The sequence below is a fragment of the Rhinopithecus bieti genome, unplaced genomic scaffold (genome assembly GCF_001698545.2).
Source record: "Rhinopithecus bieti isolate Rb0 unplaced genomic scaffold, ASM169854v2 scaffold_20150, whole genome shotgun sequence".
NCBI classification, from domain to species: domain Eukaryota; kingdom Metazoa; phylum Chordata; class Mammalia; order Primates; family Cercopithecidae; genus Rhinopithecus; species Rhinopithecus bieti.
Window position 1 is genome coordinate 620,117 of NW_016810565.1, and position 19,706 is coordinate 639,822.

The 19,706-nt window shown below is 39.7% G+C and overlaps 1 protein-coding gene across 3 annotated transcripts in view; it reads right to left on the bottom strand.

Moving 5' to 3' along the window:
- Positions 1-19,706, bottom strand: part of CDON (cell adhesion associated, oncogene regulated) — a 108,336-nt gene that overhangs the window by 66,043 nt on the left and 22,587 nt on the right. For all 3 annotated transcript variants that reach the window (XM_017892319.1, XM_017892316.1, XM_017892317.1), the window contains exon 2: positions 1,293-1,429. In XM_017892319.1, the coding sequence (XP_017747808.1) occupies positions 1,293-1,368 (76 nt within the window). In that variant the 5' untranslated portion in view covers positions 1,369-1,429. The remainder of the gene's footprint in view (positions 1-1,292; positions 1,430-19,706) is intronic.

Here is a 19,706-nt window from a genome sequence, read left to right on the forward strand (position 1 = left end):
AAAAAAAAAAAAAAAAAAAGAAAGAAAGAAAGAAGGAAATGGCAAACAGCTTTTTTAATAAAGTGACTTGGAAGAATTGGAAGTTAAGAACCTGAAAAAGTGAAGATGACTTTCCAAATAAAAAGAATTCTCCCCTATTTTACCAACAGGATTTGATTTACGAGAGCAAGTTTTTCTACAAACGAGGGCTGTGGTACTTTCTTATGACTTCCCTTCAATATAAAATAATGTTTAAGTTTTAAGAAAACAAAAACAGACGGTTAGGAAGCCACAACTGAAATACAAAGGCCATCCTTTCTTAAATACAGGGCTTAGTATTTTTATTTGGGATTTGAAATTGTTTGATCTGTTATTTCTATTACTCCAGGAACATGGGAAGGCAGGGGTATTCTTGCACTAAAGTATCCATGCAGATCCTTCTGTTCCAACCCGAAAATGGGAAGGGGGAAGAAATATTTGTTAATTTGGTGGAATAAAATACTTAAGAGGAAAAAAATTCAATAAGTTGCTGAATCTACTCCTACAGAATATTGAATCAGAAATGAAGTTAAGGGGAAGTAGCTCTTTTGGCTGAATCTGGGGTGGTTGTTCAGCAAAACAAAAATAAAACCACAAAACCAATATTCCCCTTATTAAATTTAATACAGCTATATGGTATTTTAGCAGATATTAAAACAGTACTCAATGAATAAACATCACTGTATTTGTATCTACTTATATATTCATCTTTACACAAGTCTAAAATAAAAAGAAATGCACGTGAACCATGTTTTAGGCATGGGGCTTACACACACATTTCACAACAAACACATTTATGCTTTTCAGCAACCCAAAGAGGCAGACAATAAATTAGGCAAGGTCATAAGAGAAAGTGGCAGACCTGGGATGTGAACCAAGTTCTCTCACTCCCAATTGAACATAGTATCATGCTGATTCTAAAACTTCTCTTTGGCATATAGTCCACATTTTATTCCTGTTCCTTCCAAATCCAGAAATAAGTAACATATCCCCTTATTTTAAAAAAAGCATGATTGGAAAATATGTATTTTAAAAAAAAGGGGATAAATTACAAGGGCCAGGACAAAAAGGCCTGCTAATGTCCAAAGCACTACTAAGAGATCCTTAAATTGCTGAATTTATCAAGTTTTTAAATCATGTAGTTGGTCAAACCAATCTCAGAAACATCTTTAGATAGCACCATTACCACAAGGCATTGCAGTACAAATTTATTTGCTACAGGATTAAGATAAGTAAAGGCCAAACCACCCCCTCCCCAATTCTTCTCCTCTCACCTGAACTCACAGAAGAGCACAGAATTGTAAGAGTAACATATAGCAGTGTACATAAGGGTCCAAGTTCCGGATGCATAGCGCCAGATTACAGAAGCAGGCAGGACAGGCTTCCAGAGCAAAACCCAGGCCTTGGTTCACTAAAAAAGAAAAAGGAAAGAAAATATAAACCATTGAAATCTTTCATCTGAGCATCTGGAGTTGTGAGCATGATGGCTGCCATCTATTTTGAAAACTCTGTGTAGAGTACGTCAAATACTAGGCACTTAATGATCCAGATCTTCCCAATTCACAAACTGATCTCTAGACACTAGAGCTGAAGTTTTCCTCATTCCTCCAAGGTCCTAGGATATCTCTCACCACACAGAACTAATCACTCCGAATGAATACATTCAACTGCCTATAATGCATTTCTACTTACACATCTCACAAACATACAAAATTCAACACAACCAACATGTATTCCTCCTTCACATCCCCCAAAATAGTAAATATAAGGAAAATAACAAAATAATGGCTAACATTTACGCAGTGTTTACTATGTGCCAGACACCATTTCAGTGCTTTAATACACGAATTTAACCTTCACAACAACCCTGTGAGATAGGTACTACTGGTTTTTGTCCCTTTATTCAGATGGAGGACTCCTGGCTCATGGATTGGTCAAGCACAGAGAACATCAAGGTCAGGCCTGTGTTGGGGTTGGGCTTGGCACTATTGTGAGAGTGGGATTAGCCAAGAAAAGGATAGTAATGGATGAAGCCAGAGAGGAAGGCTGGACCAGATCACATATTCAGCTTCGAAGGTCATGGTAAAGATTGTGGGATTTATTCTAAATGCAAGAGCAAATCCTTAGAGGACACAGAGAAGGGGAATGATGTAATCTTATTTATGCTTTAAAAAGATCGCTGGCTGAAGTGGGAAAGGGAGACTAAGCAGGACATACTGTAATCACCCTGGAGACAGATGAGGACACACTGGTTAGAGCAGTGAGTCAACCGTGGAGGTGGAGAAAAGTAGTTGGATTCAGAATATATTATAAAGGTCGACCCAATAGGACAAGTCGAAGGCTTGGATATAGTGTGGGACAGAGATGTGTAAAGGGTAACTTCTGGGTTTTGGTAACACAAAATAAATAATAGCCCTGTTTACTGAAATGGGGACGACTAGAGAGGGAGAGACAGAAGAGAAGGTTCATCACTAGTTCTGTTTTGGCCAAGGTAAGTCTGAGCTATCTATCAGACATCCAAGTCTTACTGTCAAGTCAACAGTTGCATGCGTGAGTTTGGAGCTGTATGAAGAAGTCAGAGCTGGAAACGTAGATCTTAAAAGTATGAACGCCGGCCGGGTGCGGTGGCTCAAGCCTGTAATCCCAGCACTTTGGGAGGCCGAGACGGGTGGATCACGAGGTCAGGAGATCGAGACCATCCTGGCTAACACGGTGAAACCCCGTCTCTACTGAAAATACAAAAAACTAGCCGGGCGAGGTGGCGGGTGCCTGTAGTCCCAGCTACTCCGGAGGCTGAGGCAGGAGAATGGTGTAAACCCGGGAGGCAGAGCTTGCAGTGAGCTGAGATCCGGCCACTGCACTCCAGCCCGGGCGAGAGCGAGACTCCGTCTCAAAAAAAAAAAAAGTATGAACGCCTTGGCACTAGATGAGCTCTCTCTAAGGAAAATATGTTTAGAGGACTGAGGAGAGGGGAAGAGATAAAACAGAAGAGCCTTGGAATACTCCAACCTTTAGAGACGGAAAGTAGCCAAGGACACACAGCAGAGGTAGTTAATGAAATAGAAAAAAATATATTTGTCCAGGGATAACATAAGAAATATTTCTAGGCTGGGAACAGTGGCTCACATTTGTAATCCCAGCACTTTGGGAGGCTGAGGAAGGCGGATCACTTGAGGTCAAGAGTTTGAAACCAGCCTAGCCAACATGGTGAAACCCCATTTCTACTAAAAATACAAAAATTAGCCGAGCCTGGTGGCATGCACCTGTAATCCCAGCTACTCAGGAGGCTGGCGCAGGAGAATCACTTGAACCTGGAAGGTGGAGGTTGCAGTGAGCCAAGATCGTGCCACTGCACTCCAGGCTGGGCAACAGAGCCAGACTCCATATCAAAAAAATAAAAATACATTTAAAAAATAAGAAAAAGAAATATTTCTAGAAGAAGAGTGTGACCAACGGTCTCAAACATCAATGAAAAGCAGAGTAAGATGAGATACCATCAGAAAGGACTACTGAAGGTCATTGGTGATACTGACAAGAATGGTTTCAGTGGAGAAAAGACAAAAGTATGATGGTGGGTTCAGGGTAGAACGGGAAGACAGGAAACGGAAAGCAGGCACAGACACTTCCTTCCAGGGTTCTGCTATACAAAGGCAGCAGAAAAACAGGGAGAATTGCTGAAGACAGATGGTAGTCAAGGGATGGCTTGTTTGTGGTGTGTGTGTGTGTGTGTGTTTGTGTATTTTACTATAGAGACAGTATAGCACATTTGGTAAAACTAAAAAAGTTTCACAAAACCCAGCACTGGCAAGAATGTGAGCAAAAATAATTATCATATATTGCTGGTGGAAACAAAATCAGTACATACTTTTTGGAGGCAGTCTGCTATTTCTATCAAAAATCATGCAACAAACTCTTATTGAATACTTATCATATGCTAAGACTATCCTAAGAGGTGGAATTGAGCAATTAACAATGTATACATAGAACTAAGTAACACATAAAAATGTATACCATCTATTCAAGTAGGAGAGATGGACAATATAAAAGACAAATAAAACTAGTAAAATTAACAACGTCCATGCCATTCTCCAGATACGGCCAATTCTTTCTCTGCTATCCTTCCTCTACACCTGGGACGTGCGTAACCACAGCACTCAATATTCTCTTATGTAACTTATCCGGTGACACAACTGTGACCTCTTTAAAGGCAAGAATGACATCATATTTAGTTTTGCAAAATTTTAGTGCCTAGCAGAAAGTAGGTATTTCAAAAATGTTTCTTAAAATGAAAGGAATACAATAGAATGCAATTCCAAGAAGTACCTTAAGGAGTAGCGTTTAATGAGAACTGCCATCTCATCTGAATTTAGTATATTCTAGCTGTATTGTTTACTCCTTCACTCACTTACTCATTCATATGTATAATTTTAAAAATCAACAAAAAATACAGTAAGTGCCTACTATATGCCAGGTACTATGCTAGACGAGGCTACCATGTCTGCGAATCATGCCCCATGTCCCTGCTTAGCCAGGGCTAGACAATGGACCTATGACTATAGAATACAACAAAATCTAATGACAGTACTACATGAATGACATTTTAGAAATGAGAATTTTACGTGCATTTTCATTTATGCAAAGAAAGATGAACGCTAACCATTAATACAATTAGGTAGTAATACAGAGGAAGGCACCTTAAGTGCAGCTTTTAATACATCAAATAGTATCTCCCAGAATCTGCTCACCTTCTCTATGCCAAGTACTCCAAAATCTAAAAGGTGCAAACTCAAGTTTCTCTAGCTCGCGGATATCAGGTTATGAATCCGCTTTTCCAGTTTTTTCTTGCTGACCTCCTTTAAAAAGCGGGAGAGGGACTACTGGCATGACTCAACGGCAGAAGAGTCCAGCTGTGTGAAAACTTTTTTGGTTTATTTGAATTCTCACTTGGTTCAAGGGTAAGAACTGACACAACACTGGAAAGCAGTCAAGGCAAAGTAAACATTCAAATAACTTGTTAACAGGAGACATTTTCCTGAGAGAATGAGGACAAGAAGGATTGTGATTGTTTCTTCCTTTTGCCAAATCTTTCAGCTATTTATTTGTTAAAAAGCACTGAAACAAATTTCAGAGTCAACTTTAACCCTAGTGCATGACCTACTGAGTGACTTTATAGTTGTCCTTGAAAGTTTCACAGTTCATTACAGCTACCTAACTATTACCACACAGGAATCTTCTTTATTGAGTCTATCTTTCTATTGGGTTACTCTTTACATGCTCTCAGTTGATTTTGGAAGTTGGAAAGAACCTATGGCCAGAAAAGGCATTTACTAAATACGTGTTGGCTTGGTTTGTATTTATCCAAGGCAAGCCTGCTCAGTTTGTTAAAGAACTGTGATAATGACAACAAGGAGTTGGATTCTGCTGTTTTATGGAGTTGGGTAGCTTGACATTATAGTCAACAGCTAGTTACAGCACCCCAGGCCCAACCTCACAAATAAACATTACTGACCACACAAAGATTAGATACGTATAAATCACAGTATATCCATTAGTACTACCGGAAAATCTTTCAATGGTATGTCATTTTCAAAACTACTATCTTTATCAAAAAAGAAACCCTTAATATTAGTGTTACGGCTATTTAACTAGTAAGTTATTAGAAAACCAAATATATATGTAATTTATTCATATGTGTGTGTATATATACAAGCAAATGCGTGTGTGTGTGTGTGTGTGTATTTAAGTTCCCCTACATTGCTCTGGCAAATAAACACAATTTTGTTTGACAAAGTTTACCATAACTAAACAAGGTTTCTGCCATCTTCTTATTCACAAGTCAGTGGCCTTAACGTGTATGTCATTTTTCTCACCTACAGAAATTGACCTTGGCAAAGGGGACAATAACCCTAATTTCCTCTACATAGTTGTTATCCCATCCTCCTTACCTTTTCTTTCAATCTGGAAATAATGACCAGCAGAGAAAAAAATCCATGATAAGGATAACCATCCCACTCTACACCACACATAACATGGGCACATTACTTGCCAAAGGTGTTTAATCTCTGTTCTAGCGAACATAACATTCAAATCTCGTGTAAAAATTAAAAACAGAATTCTGATTTAAATCATGTCAGATAGAATAGAATTCTGATTTAAACCACACTATCTTTTTTTTTTTTTTCTTAGTTCAGGGATTTTTTTTACTTCAGGTTTCATTTTGAATTTTTTTAAAGCACTCTATGTTGTCAGCATAATGCCTGGTGATATTTTAAACAAATTATTCAAGTTTTCTTCACATCTTTTATATGTCAGTTTTACAAGAATTGCTAAATTTCTACAAATACTCATCCAAAAAAAGTACATTCAATATAGAATGTGCAGAAAATACATAAACATATAAAAGGAAAGTAAACATGACAGTCCCTTCCCCTATAGAAAAGAAGTCAATATTCTGATGCACTTCCTTCTCATCTTTTTCATATATGCAGTGTACTGTATTTACGTAATTGTGATAATACATGTTAGGGTTTTAAATGCTTTAATTTATTATTTAATGATCATTTTTCCTTATTAAAATTCTTTTTTTTTTTTTTGAGATGGAATCTTGCTGTTGCCCAGGCTGCAGGGCAGTGGTGTGATCTCGGCTCGCTGCAGCCTCCACCTCCCAGGTTCAAGTGACTCTCTGTTTCAGCCTCCAGAGTAGCTGGGATTATAGGCGTGTGCCACCACGCCCGGTTAATTTTTGTATTTTTAGTAGAGATGGGGTTTCGTCATGTTGGCCAGGTTGGTCTCGAACTCCTGGCCTCAAGTAATCCGCCCACCTCAGCCTCCCAAACTGTTAGGATTACAGGCATGAGCCACTGCCCCTGGCCCTTATTAAAACTCTTCATAAAGAAACCATTTAACAGCTGCAGAGAATTTACTGCATGGATGTCTTGTATTTTAGTCTACTTAACCATTCTCTTTTGGATAGTTAGGCTACATTTTTATATATGGGGGTGTGTGTGTGTATATATACATGTGTGTGTGTGTTACTTTTTTGCTATTCTAGATAATACTGCTATGAACATTTTGTCCATAAATCTTAAACCACTCTTCTAATTATGCCCTTAGGACATTTTTAGGAGTAGAATTATATTGGATCAGGGAGTACAAACATTTTCAAGACTCTTAATACAGATTGTCAAGCTGTGTTCCAAAAAGAGGCCCCCAATAGCCAACCCCATCCCTCACAACCAAAATCGGCACATGAAGGTAACTCCCCAAATGGTTTAGATCCTCACACTGTGGTAAGCAAAGTATGGATGTAAATCATGACTTTGAGTAATGAACTAAAATACTTGCTAAGGCATAAAGCAACTTTCACTCTCTTTGAGGGATTCTTTAAAACAGTATTCTACAGTTACATAAAAGTAACTGGAAAAAGAATGTAAGGCATGGACATTGCAGGCCATATTCATCAAACTTTGTCAATCCGTGAACTTCCAATGACGAAAAAACAATGTGGACACAAAACCTCTGCTTTTTACCCATAATCTATTATATAGTAGAATAAGGAGTTACTGTTGTTACACTGTGTAGTTTTAACTCATTAAACGTATTTCTCAAAATAAATTTATATGCAAAAACTGCTGACACCTTAAGGGAATATTTGCTGACATTCAAAACGGTAAATTGCCATTCATTTCAAAACCATATTCTCCCTTTCCTACTGCTTTTCTTGTCCATTTAATATAGATCTATGTGTATGTATATATATTTAAATGTACATATATATGTACATATGTACACACATGTATATACACACATATATATACACACATATATACGTATATATGTGTGTATATATATGTACCCCTCCCTAATCTACTAGAGGTAATAAAATCAGTAAAGAGATTAGAATTTGAATTTGATTCCTTATGTGAGAAACAGAAGTGGTAGGCTCATCGAACCCAGTGGTCTCAAACGGAATTAGCACAACCACGAGAAAGTTCTTCCATCTCCTTCCCATCTTCATGTAAAGCTAGTGGCCAACATAACTGCATTATTTTCACTGACATGCTGAGTGGGTGATTTGTCTGAGAAGATGCTTAGTGGTCATTTTGCTCTCAGGAAAGCGCCTGGCAGTACAGTCTCTCCAGAAAAAGATTGTAGAACATGTACACACACAAACACACAAAATGCAGCTAAGTGTAGTAAAACCAATAACCCATCTACAAAGCAGGACAACTTGTTCCTCAATGCTGTAAAAATCTCTGGAGGCTCCCCAGTCTTGTGTGGCACAAGTACTGCTCCCAAAGTCCAAATGTCACTAAGCAACAGCTGGTGTTTCCTAAGTCACAGGGCTTTCTCTAAGCCTTTCTCCCACATCCACATAGAAGGCAATCTGTCCTATAAGCTCTACATTATATGCCATTCCAAGCTTAGAGCATTTCTGTGGGCAGAGGGAAGCTAAAGGTATACCTCATCCTAGAATAAGAAAGGAAATACTTTCCTAACGTTTACTTAACTTATTGTTCAGGTTGTGAACTTATTGCTTTTATAACCCCTTTTCAACACGCTGCCAGAATAACCCTTTGGGAAAAGTCTTTCCTGAATTTCTAGATTTGATTACTTTGTTTTTGAAGCAACGCCTTTGCTTTCATAAGGATGATCAAGGCTGTCTTTCTGAATCATTCCTCTTCCTAGCCTCCTATTCCAAACTTTCTTGTAGTTTTCTTTCAAGCTTAGGAAATAACTGTGATTAATTTGTGAGCAAAAACTTGGCTTTGAGATCAGTATAGTTCCTCAAAATAGGAAATTATTTAAGTTAGATTCTGTTTTTTAAAAGAATCTTATTCTGTATGAAACATGGTAATTTCCTTTTTTAAAACAATGATTGATCTCTATTTTCAAACAATCTATCTCAAAATACGCTATTGATCAACTAAGAAAACTTATTTTGAAAACTACAAGGAAAAGCAAAACCTGTCTACTTAAAATTCTTGATAAAGTACTATCAAGATTAGTGCAGTCCAATGTTCAATTATGGAAGTCAAATATAGTATATACTTTTTTTTAACCCATTGGGCTACCTTGACCTTAACCACAGGCAACTTTAAATCTCCTGTCAGTTTTCTTCATTCTGAATATTTAACTAAGAAGTTAACATCATTTCCTACAGAAACTTCTCAAATAACTCTACTTTTCAAGTAAGTATTCATTCAATCAATCCATTTAATACACAGAACATCTACTTTTGGCAAGAACCTATAAGGGGTACAAAGGTGCACCAAACTAAAGGAGACTGCTCAACTGAGAAACAAGGGCATGAACATAATTATCTCCAGAAAAAAGAAAAAAGTCTTAAATGCAATAAGAGAGTAAAAAGTATTGAAAGAGTTCAAAATAGAGGAATTCATCTTTTATTCAGTAAATACTTGGTGTATGCTTACTATATATCAGGCACTGAGCTATCCTGGAAACTCAGCCATGAATAAAAGAGACATAGTGTCTGCCCGCATGAGGCTTACAATCAGGTGAGGAAAGGTGACAAGTAAGGAAGCAATTAAAATACAGACTCGTCTAACATAGGAATGGCGCAGATAGCAACTTTTTGCTATAATGGCTCTTAGAAAGTTATTCCACTTTTTAAAACACACAGCTTCGTTTTATTCAGTACAACAACTTTTCAATCAGAAACTAAAGAAAACACTCTAAAAGTGATACTCTGATATTATAGCTTCAGGCAAAGCTGCACACACCGATTTACATAATATCACAGTTTTTAGACTTTACACCACGTCATGTAGAAAAATGTGAATTGCATGCTATGTTTGGATGACCCCAAACGTTGTGCTTTGTGTTCAGATGCCAACTGAGGGGGAGGACAGTGGGCATTCTACTGATCTTCTGTGAGATTCCACTAATTAGTGAGATTCTAGTAATCTTCTGTCTGCAGTGTGTGTGCACCATTTCCGCGAGTTGTGAAACACTCTCGTGTTGAGCTTTTGTTTTGCCATAAAGTGATTTTAGGTGCTTTTATTTTCTAAGTGCAGTATGAATGCGAGGTAACTACGAGCCTTAAGAAGACTTCCAGTGTCCAAAAATCCATTTCCTGACTCTACACCACCTGTGAAGGAATTCCTCACCATTCCTCTTTCACCAGCCTCAAGGCTTCTCTTCCTTCTTTGACAAGCATAATAAACTCAGTGCATTTTATTTAAGAATAAACTGGATTTATTTACTGTTAAAGTATCTTTTACCATCTCTACAAATGTGCTTTCACTGCTCCATTGATATGTTTTTCTGTCTGTGAAATCTGGCTATCTTGGATTGGGAAAGAACATATCATGACTCTTTCTATGAAAAGCAATGGACATGTTTTACACTAAAAGGCAGGATTTGTAGGAAATAAAGGTTTTCAGAGATTAAAGCAGTTACATGAGAAAGAGACAGGTGAGCAACAGAATAAAGCAAATACAGGTAGGTGCTCCAGGAAAAAGAGAAGGCTCACTTAACCTAGATTTGGACTTGGAGAGGTGAAGACCTCTCAGAGCAAACAATGACTAGGTGAAATCAGATGGATACGTTTGGGGGATGGAGTAGAGGAAGAGAAGGAAGGAAGTATTCCAAGCAGAAAGAACGTGTGTTTGCAGAATCAGAGTAAGGAGGTCTGGGCTGGAGAACACAGTAAGAAGAGAAGGATAAGACACAGTGAGAGGAAAGCAACATACGTGGGCAGAAACAAGAGTGTAAAGAACAATATAAATCATGTTAAAGTGTTTGGCTTTTATTCTGAGAGGAGGGTGTTAAAGCCTTTTAAGCAGGAAAAATCACTGACACTGCAATGTGGAAAATGGCTGAGGATAAGAGAAGTTAGAAGGCTATCGTGAAAGACATGGGGACCTGTACTGGAGAAATATCACGGAATAAATTTGAAAGGTTTTTCAAAACTTTTTAAGACACGGTCATATTTAAAAGATGTAAAAGGCCAGGAGCTGTGGCATACACCTATAATCCCAGCACTTTGGGAGGCCAAGGTGGGTAGATCACTTGAGCACAGAAATTCCAAGACCAGGCTGGGCAACATATGGAGATCCCATCTCCACCAAAAATACAAAAAGTATCCAGGCGTAGTGGTGCACACCTGCAGGCTCGGCTACTAGGGAGGATGAGGTGGGAGGATCCCTTGAGCTCAGGAGGTTGAGACTGCAACGAGCTATGATCGCACCACTGTACTCCAGCCTGGGTGACAGAGTGAGGTCCTGTGATCAACAGGACTTGGATAATGAATGAGTTGGACTGGAAAAGAATAGACCACTAGGATCTAGGACATCTTTGGAATCCATTCACCTACCCACTGCTCTGCTTCCCCACTGCTGTGACTATAAATAAGGAATCGAGGCTGCTGTCCAGAATTCCGACTTAGACAAGTGAGTGAGTGGATGATGTGCATTTACTGAGATGGGAAATGTGTAAGGAGCAGCAGGGTCTTCTGTGGTCTGCTGCCGCTGTTTGAGGTGGTGGAAGGAATGGAGAGCATCTGAAGGTGTGGAGATAACGAGATGAGCTGGACGTAAGTGGGGTTCTCAGGAAGGTCGGGCAGGCAAGCAGAAAGAAGCCTGAAGCTCTTAAGAGAGATTTGGGTCGCAGATGACACTCTGGCAGGCAGCAGCAGACACACGGAACTATGGCTCAGACTGAATCCCAAAACTACCATGCTTGAAGGGGTAGGAACTCCTCATTCAAAATCAACCACACTATCAATACTACTAATGAAAAAATTTTAAAACAAAAAAGGAAACGACAGAAATGATATTCCAGGGATGGAGTCAAACACTCAGACTTTAAAAATGAGTTTCTTAATGTGATTTAATTTCACATTTCACACTGCTATACCTTTCCAAGGTACTACAGTGTAGGGTAATCAGACATATTCCTTAACCGTTGACTCCTTCATGCTTTGATTCGGGACAGTCTTCATGCTGTCCACAGGGGGTCTCCCAAAATGAGAGTAACAGCTGGCATACATCTTCCATGATTCCACAGGAGGAAAGGAGAGGCAAACAGTGCTACAAGTCTAGTCGCAACACACATACTATCTAATAGCATGCTACTCTCTGGGGCTTATGGGGGTTTCTTTAGAAACTAAAGAATTTCTTAAAGCAGTCATGTGCAATTAACACTGATGTATCTTCTGACCTGCCACATAGCTCCCAGTCCATAGGAGGAATATATAAATCTCATCAAAGGAAAGCTGCAGGGTCTCAGACACCAAGGTCCACTGTCAATCACTGGGAGCGCTCTCTTCCTGCCAGAACGAAGCCCCCTGGGTTTGAAACGCAGCTTTCCATAGTACTCACTTTATAAGCACTTATTAATGATCGTGCAATCATTCAGATCAACTTAAAAAAAAAGGTTCACACCTACAGACTTCACAACCCTTCCCCCACTTCTCCCAAGTTTCAATCGAGTCAGCCAAGCATACAAACATTCCTGCTGCCTGCAAAAGCATTTCCTTTCACTGTGGACTGCCAAAAGCAGAGGAAGAAATGGAAGTGACTTGGAGTTATGGCACCAAAAAGGCCAAATGAGCAAAGAAATAATCAACTCCACATGAGCCACTTCAGCTTCAACACAATGAAAAGGGCCCAGGACGAACCCCAGGAAAGGTCACTGAGATCAAGGGTCACACGCAGAAAAAGGCAACAGTGAGGGGCTGCCAGCTGCAACAGGAGCCAATGTGGTCCCAATTACACCGAAGGAGAGGGGACAAGAGCTCAGTTAGGTTCTATTCACAATATTTGTGTGTTTTTTAAAAAAAGTCAAGTGTTCCTGTTCCACTCTCTTTCTAAGAGACTATTTCTTCCTGCCACTAGAGCACAGGAAGCCAAGAATTGTGAAGATAATCCTGGCATCCACAGTGGCTTGTACAGGAGCATTATAAATATTTAAAAGCCCAGCTGCATACAAATGGAGAAATTCTAAAAAGCACTGTGAGAGAGATTATTAAAAAGACAAAATACAGAAGATTTCAAGGGGATTATTTTGCAAGTCCCATGGAGTCAGCACTTGCCACAAATCCAGCACTTGGTAGATTTTCAAGTTTGTCACTGGAATTGGCTTCATGGGGAAAAATAACTGTTATGGTAACCACAAAACAAATGCTAAAAGCTAAGTTTGCTAAGAACTAGCTATTGCAAAGATGCAGACACACATTTGACTAACTTCTGACGGAGGATGAGGAGGAGGAATATGGAAACATTTGAAAAAGAGCTCCATATGGGTGTTAGGCAATATAACTAATAGAGTTGTTAACAGGTCCAGCGCTTTGCTTAAACCTGACTGACTTATGCACTGGGCTAACCTAAGTACAAGAGTTTCCCCTGCAGTTACAAAAGACTCACCCTCATGGGGTTTGGCTTACATTCCATTTTAATAACAAGGAAAAAATCCTCAAGGAGAAACTCATTTCCATGAAGTACATTATTCAAATATACACAGTCAAGCATTGAAAAGGCAGATAAGAAAAAAACAGAAATATTGGAAAAGGATCTTTGCTGCAAAGAAACTTGAATCAATGCTGGCTGAACACTGGGTCTCTGTCACAATGACTTTTACATTATCTGACTGTCAGGTTATGAGTTTCCTAGAGACCTAGAACATACTAATATTAGTTTCCAAGTACCTTATTCCATCTTTAAACTTGGCCACATACAATAATGGAAGAAATCTAGATTTCTTATAAGCCCCTGCTTGGTTCAAACTGGTAGTGGGAATTAGGTCAGACACAGCTTCATCAAAGCTGTCATTGATAAAGGGGCTGCGCATTGATAAAGGGGTTCTTCAAGCACATTCATAAGCTGACGTACAAGTCAATCACAGATTACTATGTAGTTAGTACGTAATTGGCACCAATTGACTGATAAGTCCAAAATTAAGTAAAAACAGACATTGGCCTATGCCAGGAAAACTTGCACCCTCGAAAACTTTAAATCAGTGCCAGACAGTTAAAACCAAAGTAACCATCAGGATACAATGCTCTGATGAACTAGAAAATAGAAAAACAAATCAATTAGGATCACAATATCTTTGTAAACATAACACGACGCAGCATGAAGTTTTAATCCAATCAGAAAAGCCCGAGAAGTGGCCTTTGGCATCAGGTCCAGCCTGACTATCAAAAATAAAGCAAAGTTTGTTGGAACAACTCTGCTAGGCCATATATGCATAAAGAAGCAGCGGCTGGATTGTAACATAACACTGGCAGGATGGTCAAAGAAAACTCACAGACACTGATACAGAAAAGGTACACACACACATCAATACACACACGTATACACACTACCAAAAAACACAGCCGCAGATAGAACCAACCTGGAACACAGAAAAACTTATTCCAATGATGCTTCTCTGTGCAAAACGTTATTAATTATTTATTATTCATTATTCATTGCAAGCCATATTCATCAAACTTTGTCAATCCATGAACTTCCAATGAAGTTCGTTATTCCCTAATTATTTTCAGTATCAGTGTATAAAGCAGGCATGAATATCATTCTCATTATGATTACATCTGATTTTTAAACACATATAGTCTTAACTCCAACATTATGACCCAATTTATTCATTAATGACTATTTCCAAAAAATCAAGAACATCAAACACTTTCTTTCTTTAATGTACCACAACCAATAAAGGTAATTCCAAAAGAATTCCAATTTTTTTGGCACAATAACAGCGGTACGAGATTAAATATGCAGTTTCCCAAGGTGACTGACTTCTTTAAAGAAACAATTCTCATGTGTAAGTCTTGGCATAGTTCTTAAAGCTTCTGTATTATACTATACTCATATTTCATAGTTACACAATAACAGACCTTATGTTTACAGAATATACTTCTACCTGTATATACCCTTGTAGGCCTCACTCTTCTTTGAAGGACTTGTCATTGTTGACTTCTGTGCACAACATGAGGGTTTCTTTTGTTTTCAGTGAGTTTTCTTAAAACGTACAACTTTACTCACATTTTTTTGAGACAGGGTCTCGCTCTGCTGCCCAGACTGGAGTGCAGTGGTGCAATCATGGCTCACTGCAACCTCTGCCTCCCGGGCTCAAGTGATCCTCTCACCTCAACCTCCCAAGTGGCTGGGACCACAGGCACAAGCAATCATGCCTGGCTAATTCTTCTACTTTTTGTAGAGACAGGGTCTCACATGTTGCCCAAGCTGGTCTCAAAGTCCTGGCCTCAATCGATCTGCCTGCCTTAGCCTCCCAAAGTGCTGGGATTACAGGCATGTGAGCCACCACAACCAGCCTACAACTTTATTCTTTATGTAATATCATGTAAACTAATTTGGGTCTGAGGATTATAAGAATGCTGGGGGATGGATCCTTAATTTTTTAAAATCTCTTCATTCAACCCATTTTCTTTCTTTTCTTTTCTTTTTTTTTTTTTTTTTTGGAAGATGGAGTCTCTCTCTGTCGCACAGGCTGGAGTGCAGTGACACAATTATGGCTACCTGCAGTCTTGACCTCCCTGGGCTCAGGCGATCCTCCCACCTCAGCCTCCCGAGTAGCTGGGACCACAGGCGTGCACCACCACACTTGGCTAATTTTTGTATTTTTAGTAGAGATGGGTTTCACCATCTTGGCCAGGCTGGTCTTGAACTTCTGATCTCAAGTGATCTGCCCGCCTTAGCCTCCCAAAGTGCTAGGATTACAGGTGTGACCCACTGCACCCAGCCCATCCGACCCATTTCCTAAGGACAGACTATGAGTGGGGTGGGAATCTACAACCTGAAACTGCAAAGAGCAGTTTTTCATTCATTTATACAGCAAAAACATACTGAGTTCCTATAGTCAAGGTAGTTAGGGAAAAAATATGGGTGGGGGGATAAAGTAGAATAAAATAACAGAGACCTTGACCTCATTTCTTAAAACACTCAATCTCTGACATCTTTAACTCTTGTATAGCAATTCATAAGCAATTGAATTTTAAATTTTTTTGGTATAAAAAAGTTTCAAAACATGACAGGATCCCTAATTTTTCAAAACAATATATTGAAAACAAAATTATTAGTTGGTGGTCTAAATGGATTCATCTCCTTTTCCTAGAGAATGTTAGGCAGAACACTTACTAACTTAGTATGGCTTAGGTCCTGTCTGCAAAGGGAAAAAAACTCCACACTTTTTACCAGCTTTAGAATTCTATGACAATATTTACAACTGCTGTGTGTAAATGAAAAAAATACAAACACTTAAAAGTTTATCTTACACTATAGTTTTGCCTCATCTATGGCAGGCTCCAAAAATGACTGCACTAAGAGGAAAGGGGGGAAAAACTGCAAAGATATCCAAAATCAACAAAATTTCAGCTCTAAATATTTAAGTTCATCACTTCAGTTTGCAAGCAAAAAAGAGTGTTCATGGTCACTCAAAAAAACAAAAAGCTAAGTTGAAAATAAAAAAAAAAAACAGTAGAAAACATGAAGTTCACAGTTTCATTCTAAGAACCTGGAGAGGTGGGCCTTTCACTTTATATTTGGGTAAAGAATTTGGAAAAACTTCCTTAGCCAACTTTACTTTGTGAATGTCACAGCCACTATCAAACAATCAGTAAAGTATCCACAGAATTCTGGAAAGACTGTCAGAAACATGTATACAGTAAAAGAGATAGGTCTTCTCATGAAGACTCAGTATTTATCTCAAAAAAAGAATCTCGGGCTGGACATGGTGGCTCACGCCTGCAATCCCAGCACTTTGGGAGGCCAAGGCAGGAGGATCACTTGAGGTCAGGAGTTCAAGACCAGCCTGGCCAACATGGTGAAAACCTGTGTTTACTAAAAATACAAAAATTAGCTGGGCGTGGTGACAGGCGCCTGTAATCCCAGCTACTCAGGAGGCTGAGGCAGGAGAATCGCTTGAACCCAGGAGGCAGAGATTGCAGTGAGCCGAGACTGTCCCACTGCACTCCAGCCAGGCAACAAGAATGAAACTCCGTCTCAAAAAAAAAAAAAAAAAAAAAAAGAATCTCTGGTTATGAACAAAAGAGCATTTCCAATTTGAAAACTATTTAGTTACAAACTGTTCCAAGAACTTACGTTTTAAGATGTTTCATAACTCCACATAATCATCTTTTTCTCTTCCCAGTTTCCCTGCCAACCTAAGTAAGTACCTCAGGAGTAAAGGATCAGATGGCAAATGTAAGTATTTCAAAACAGAAGAAATGATTTTGTTGATTTAAATTACCTTCTGTGCTTGAACAGCCTCAGGGTGCAAATAAAACATACTACTAATTAAAAGAACCAATAGTAGTACTAATAAAACATCTACAAAGCAGTTTTTATATAGACAGAGGCTTTCAGGTACTTGCCTCCTAACCTCAGCACATGGAACAATGAATGTGCCCCTAAAACGAAGTGAACTATTTCCACTTCTGTTGGAGAAGAATAAATAGTCACCTTAAGTCTATGGCTGGAGAGAGAGAACCCTACTTGATATTGAGGCATCATAAAAACTTGGGCATAAATCTTACAGATGGAGAAGCATCTAGCATGAGAAACAGCACAGAAGCCATTTCCCAAGATAGATAACTGTATGTAGGTCACTGTACTCAATGGAAATCACAGCAATGGTTCCCAAACTTTGGGATTTCAATAAACAGAAAATTTACAAACAAAATACCTGTATGTCCTATGTAAGCTTTCCAAAATCTGCCCTGAAAACATTTTTTAAAAATTAGCAACTGCCATCTACTGTTGGTATTTCATTAGAACACAAAGTAGTAAGCAAGGAGTAATTTCAGTATAAACGCAGCTTATGACTTTTGGTTAGCTGTTTCTCATTTTACTCCAGACGAATATAAAATCTTTATTAGAGATCACGCTGGTTCAAAGATCAGGGTCAAAAAACAACTAATCTAGAGACTTAACGTTTTCACTGTCTTAAATCAGTAGGATTATGCTACAACTGCTCAGCACCACACATTTGGCTCTGAAACAGGCTGAGTCATCTGTATGCACAGGTACTCCGCAGCTCTTCATCCTCAGTGTCAGCCGACAGTCGCCCTAAAGCAGCATTATCACTCTTCTCGGCAGTGACAGGTTTCTGCCACTCAAAAAGACCCAGTGTGTCCCAGAGTCCCATCCCTGTCTTCACGATTAAGCTTCCCCTCCAAAATAAGCCGAACTCTTAGACCTTGCTGGGAAGCTGACGTCTCAGAGGCAGGACCCTCATCATAAGCAGCCCCACATTCCACTCAAAACCCCATCGCCCCTCGCTCTCTCAGCACACTGCTCTCCAATGTCACGTTTTAAAACTGTTTTCCTTCCACACTCATGGTCTTCATTTTCATTGTAATCTGATTTCCTGTGTGTAAAAAGCATAGATAAGGAAGAGTCATGAAGGGACAGAGCGGATGATCCTACCTGACTCACTATACTCAAAAATAAATAAATAAGTAAAAGAGACTAGTTTATTCACAGGTCACATAAATGCAAAAAAACATCTTTGGGAACAGAGGCCTGGGGGTATATGGGAAATCCTTGTACCTTCCACTCAGTTTTGGTGTGAATCTAAAATTGCTCTAAAATATAATTGTCTAAAACATTTCTAGAGGAACTAGATTAACCACTAGTTTGTCAGTTCCATGAGAAAAGGGACCTTGTCTATTTTGCTCATCACCGTACAGACACCACCTGGGAAGCACCTTGCACAAAATGAGTGCTTAGTAAGTTGTGATAAATGAAAGAACTTCCACTGTGAGAAACCCAACAATGTTTTCTGGGAATTATGAAGTTACTTAACCACGCTGACTTGTGTTTTACTACAACAATTTTTAAAAAGTGATTATAGGATATATAATTTAAAACAGGTACTAAAGTCAAGGCGACTAACCAAGAGCATGGTGCAGCGCTACAGTAAAAACATGGGCAGGCTGGGCGCGGTGGCTCACGTCTGTAATCCCAGCACTTTAGGAGGCCGAGGCAAGCAGATCACGAAGTCAGGAGTTCAAAATCAACCTGACCAACATGGTGAAAACCTATCTCCAACAAAAATACAAAAATTAGCCAGGCGTGGTGGTGCATGCCTGTAATCCCAGCTACTCAGGAGGCTGAGGCAGGAGAAAAGCTCGAACCTGGGAGGCAGAGGAGGTTGCAGTGGGCCAAGATCGCGCCACTGCACTCCAGCCTGGGCAACAGGGTGAGACTCCGTCAAAAAAAAAAAAGGCAGACGTTCTTCGCCCAGAGTCGTCGGGGTTTCCTGCTTCAACAGTGCTTGGACGGAACCCGGCGCTCGTCCCCCGTCCCGGCCGGCCGCCCATAGCCAGCCCTCCGCCACCTCTTCACCGCATCCTCGGACCGCCCCAAGGCCCCCGCTGCCGCCGCCTGTCCTTAGCCTCCGCCACGACGACCGCGTCCACCTCGCAGGTGCGCCAGAACTACCACCAGGACTCAGAGGCCGCCATCAACCGCCAGATCAACCTGGAGCTCTACGCTTCCTACGTTTACCTGTCCATGTCTTACTACTTTGACCGCGATGATGTGGCTTTGAAGAACTTTGCCAAATACTTTCTTCACCAATCTCATGAGGAAAGGGAACATGCCGAGAAACTGATGAAGCTGCAGAACCAACGAGGTGGCCGAATCTTCCTTCAGGATATTAAGAAACCAGACTATGACGACTGGGAGAGCGGGCTGAATGTG